At 39.3% G+C, this 4677-nt stretch overlaps 1 protein-coding gene across 1 annotated transcript; it reads right to left on the minus strand.

The window, feature by feature from the left end:
- Positions 1-1655: 1655 nt before the first annotated feature.
- Positions 1656-4172, minus strand: ID2 (inhibitor of DNA binding 2). Its single transcript, XM_006123622.4, has 3 exons — positions 3634-4172; positions 3075-3139; positions 1656-2330 (listed from the first exon to the last, which is right to left on the minus strand). The coding sequence occupies exons 1-2, from the start codon at positions 3979-3981 to the stop codon at positions 3083-3085; spliced, it is 405 nt and encodes a 134-aa protein (XP_006123684.1). The 5' UTR covers positions 3982-4172; the 3' UTR covers positions 1656-2330; positions 3075-3082.
- Positions 4173-4677: the final 505 nt, after the last annotated feature.

Genomic DNA, 4677 nt, shown 5'->3' on the forward strand with positions numbered 1-4677 from the left:
TTAAAATCCTGGGGCTACTGTTGTTTTGGGTTAGAGAAAATTCAGATGCAGTAATGATTTTAGTGGGATTGAGACCCCCCTTAACTTCATTTATATAAATCAGTGTATTTTACTTAAATTCTTTCTTGTGGGTTAATCATTTACTGTGCAACGTTAGAACAAACTGCGTTGCTGCACCAGTAGCAGGGTCTGTCCACGGGAGGCATTGAACATTGTTACAGTTCTGGATGACTTTTAATCACTGGTTTGACAAGGAGGTGGGTGTAGTGTGAGAAGCAGTAGATTAGCTCTCCTCCCCCACCTCACTCTATTCTGAATCCAGACTCTCAATGCAATGCTTGTGTTCTTAACTTCATTGATCCCTCACAAAGGGCTACATCACTGATTGGTCAGGGCAGCTTCTGTATTAAGAGATCAGAGCTGGCTTTCTCCCCAGCTTCAAAGGATGGATTTTGTGTCAAGGGCAAAGAAAGGCAGCTGATGCAGCCTGTATGGTGCCACCTACACACCTGTTCACTCTGGAAAGTGTTACCGGCCTCAGGAGCAGCTTCTGCCTTTCCCTAGTAGAGTCCCCAGAGTCTACAAATTTCAGTCCCACCTATCAGACCTAAGATAATTCCTTCTGCATGTCAGTCCTTACTTAGACCATTACCAAAGTTTCCCTAATTCACTGCAAATAACTCCATTCAGTTACAGGACTTTGAAGTGTACATGTTTGGAATTCCCAATTTAGAAAACTTAGCTTGAATTAGAATGCAATACCAGGAGAGTTCAAGTAAATGCATTCCCCCCCCCCCCCACACACACACATATAACCTTTTATGTTATGGCAACAAAATAAATCAAATGAAGACAGATAACTTACACAGGTACAGTACAACAAATGTCCTTGAGCAGTACGAGGGCATATATGCAAGAAATACCAAATCACATTTTGCTTTTAAAAATGTTAAGTCTCATTATCAGCTTAATTTCTTTCTGACTGAATTAAAGCTTGGAGCAGCCAAAATTTAATCAGTAACAGCAGTGATTTAGTTCAGTTCTCAATATCTTAGTCATATGGAGAAGCTGCTGCAACTGATTAGAAAACCCATTTCATTGAGCTATTGCATGGAAGCATGTACATTCCAGTGTGGAAAGGCAACAGTCACTTCATTATTCCAAATCACATGTTAACGCATCAGCAACTTTTGCATTCAAAGCCTTTTGCAGGAATTAAGTGGTTGGGAGACTAATAGCCACCCGCAACCCTTAATTCTGTGTAATTATTCAACGAGCAAGTTACCAGATCTTGGGCAGCACTATGGGAGAACTGAAAGTGAGTCATCAACTAAACTAGAGGGTGGGGGAAAAAAAATCAAACACCAAGGGTATCTCTTGTGACTAACAACTTTTGTGTATGTTTCCAAACCGTTCTTCAATAGCATCCTCTCTGTCATAATCCACAACTCTGGCAATTCCTTACACACTGTCCATAAGGTGTTCAGCTGAAAGTTGGAACATACATTTAAATAAGTCAAATTACAAGAATTAAAACTAGTAACTTAATAATAATGTTATTTATGTTCTACACATACTTGAACTGTTACATTGTAAAATCACAGTATCCCATACCCAGTAAACTGTTGGTCCCCAAGAATAAGGCAGGCACTCAGTTCAATAAACACACTTGATTTATTTTGTATAAAAAAGGGTTAAGTTTACAACTAAACTTTTATAAAAAGTTTAGCATGATTAAGTACATCATTACACTTTTTTTGCAGAAATGTACATTTCTGCCACTATACAAGAAAACTCTAATTAAAGAGTTCACAAGGTTTCACTCATACACATATATATATATATATATATACATACATATACATATACATATATATATATATATATATATATTCATATATAAATATATACACAGCATTCAATCCTAGGCTTGCATCAGAAGGTCATTTCTGACCATGGACTTCCCTAAGAAACTGAACACTGGGTCCTTCTGATACTCACGCTCCACCTTTGGAAAAAAGGCAAAGTCTGCTTTAAAATGGGCAATTCCTTGTGAGTTTTTGTTTCACTCCCCAGGCTGGGAATAGTATATAAAGGGCACCTTCCGACTAGGGAAAGGGCATTTAAAAGTCTCTTCATAAATAGCTAAGATCAGTCCAAGTTGAAGGGGAGGGAGACAATCTCAAGTTTCTTCTTTATTAGTTTTAAAAGGTCCATTCCATTAATTATAGATTCCCCCTCCAGATAAAGCTGAAAAATAAGTTCAGCACCTCAAAAAAGAAAAAAAAATCCTGCAGACATTTTCTTGTGGGGGAAAAGTCAGCAAACACCTGCAAAAGATTGAAAAAGGAGAATTTAGGAGAATGCTAACAGGGCAGAGATCCGGACAGACTGGCGCCAGAGAGGAAGCCACAGTTTGAACATTTAACCAAACACTCAAAGATTGGGCAAACCCTGGCGTCCAGATGCAAAACACACACACACAAAAACCCCCTCAAAAGCACAAATTAAACATTAAAATAACATACATTCAAGCAGGAGGGGGAGAAAGAGGATTCTCAGTCCAATCTCTATTTGGATCTCTGTAACTGCACTGCTCAGAGGCGCCAGTCTGCCTCTTACAGCAATTATTTGATTAAAAGCAGACACTTACTTAACTGATAGTGCAGACAATTCCACATGACAAAACTTAATGGATTATGCTAAAATCCTCAACTAAATCAGTCATTTCATATGAAGGTTAGGATTTTAGAAACAGAATTTACATTATGTGGTAAAATGTAAGTACAAAGAAATAGTCTCAGAGCAAACAGTCTATACTACTTATTAGCAAAGGCAAAAATACTCTTTCATTTGGGCTACCCCCAAATGAATTACTAGTGCAATTTTTATGGCTTAAATACTGGTTATAAAGGCATCCTCCAATAAACCTATTTGTATTATTCACTATGTCTTAAATCCAAGCCCATACACACATTTTAATCCCCAAAAATGAAAGTCCTTTAACCCCCCAAATGAATTGTATTTCACATTACATTTATTTTTTTAAAAAAAACCAAGCATGAAACACTCACCAGTGAATTTAGCCACAAAGTGCTTTGCTATCATTTGACATTAATTCTGAAGGGAATTCAGATGCCTGCAAAGAAGAAAAAATAAAACAGCACAGTGTTAAATACCTTACCAGCACAATAAAAAAATACAAAATACTCTGGATCATGAAGTTCATTCCATATACCATGCCATGATTTAGTTTCACAATGACAACCAGCATCACTAGGGCTGTCTAGGAATTGGGACATTTCCATCTATTTCAATCTAAAATTATTAAGTATTAGGGTTTTTTTTAAAGTAACCATTTCTCATGCCAGTCACTCCCTGTCATAAAAGCTACAGCTCTCTAATACTGACTCCCTAACAACAACGTCCACTGTCATTATTAAGCCAAACTCAGTCACTGTATATAGGCCAAGAAACAGGAGGGAGAAAAGTCAGCCAGGGTTAAGGAGACAAGGTAGGTGAGGTAATATCTTTTATTGGACCAACTTCTGTTGCTTAGAGATACAAGCTTTAAAGCTTATGCAGAGCTTTTCTTCAGGACAACACAACTACAATAACACTGTGTACACTTACCTGTAATGACAAGATGCTGATGTCTGTGTTTAAGGTGGTCAGAGGAGTTCTGGAGGAAGGATTTGGTCCTGGTCTCTGGTGATGGAAGCTGACAATACTGGGGTGAGAGTCTAAAGCGATCTGCAGGTCCAGGATGTAGTCAATAACATGCTGCAGGATTTCCATCTTGCTCACTTTCTTGTTCTGAGGGATACTGGGCACTAGCTCTTTCAGTTTGGAGTAGCAGTCATTCATGTTGTATAGCAAACTCATAGGATCATCCACGGGGGTTTTGCTCCGGGATATTCCCAGGGTGTGTTCAGAGAGGCTGTTTTTCCTGACGGATCTCACAGGACTGAAAGCTTTCATGCTGGAAGAGAGCCTGATTTCCAGGGCACAGAAAACACACACTAAGGGATCACTCTGCCTGCTTGACTGCCTCACTTCCTTTTCTTTCTCTAAGCAGCTGCCTGAGCTCAGACTGAAGCAGCAAGCTGCCTCTACTTGCTTTTATAGTGCAGGCTCAGCAGCTGCCAAACCTAGCCAGTGCTTACTGCCATTGGAGGCACCCAATGTGTCCATCAGACTGTGAGACATTCTCACTGGTACAAATGAAACCTAAAAGAAGGTTCAGGCCTTCCGCACTCTGAGCCAATCGTAGGGAAGGGGGCGTGGCTGTTCTAAGCACAGCTGAGGATAGTAAATACTGTACAGTAACTGCTGAGCCTCCTGACTCATTTTACAAAGGCACTGAGAAAGGAATGAAATGGGCATTATGCATTGTGGTTGCAAAGAGCCTGGTCGGATCACAGAGGATTCAGATCTCTTTGGTGCAAACAGACACTCCCCATATATTTTCTTTTCTATTTTAAAGAGCTAGCTTGCTAAAGTTGGAATGAAACATGTAGCAAATTTAGGATACGAAACTGAACTAGGCTTTGGGAGACATAAGCACATTATGAACATTTATATGTGTGGGGCTTGAGGGAGTCATACACTGATGACTATAAATACACCATAAGCAGATAGTCTCTATTGTAACATTGTGTCATTGAAGCCTGATAC

The sequence above is a fragment of the Pelodiscus sinensis genome, chromosome 3, assembly GCF_049634645.1.
Source record: "Pelodiscus sinensis isolate JC-2024 chromosome 3, ASM4963464v1, whole genome shotgun sequence".
Lineage (NCBI taxonomy): Eukaryota > Metazoa > Chordata > Testudines > Trionychidae > Pelodiscus > Pelodiscus sinensis.

What these genes read in the sequence shown, in the direction of transcription:
- ID2 (XM_006123622.4), bottom strand. Translation starts at nt 3,981, where the DNA reads ATGAAAGCTTTCAGTCCTGTGAGATCCGTCAGGAAAAACAGCCTCTCT. An exon ending in TCAGCATCTTGTCATTACAG is followed by an intron (nt 3,140 to 3,633) that starts GTAAGTGTACAC and finishes TCTTCTTTGCAG; the next exon opens with GCATCTGAATTCCCTTCAGA.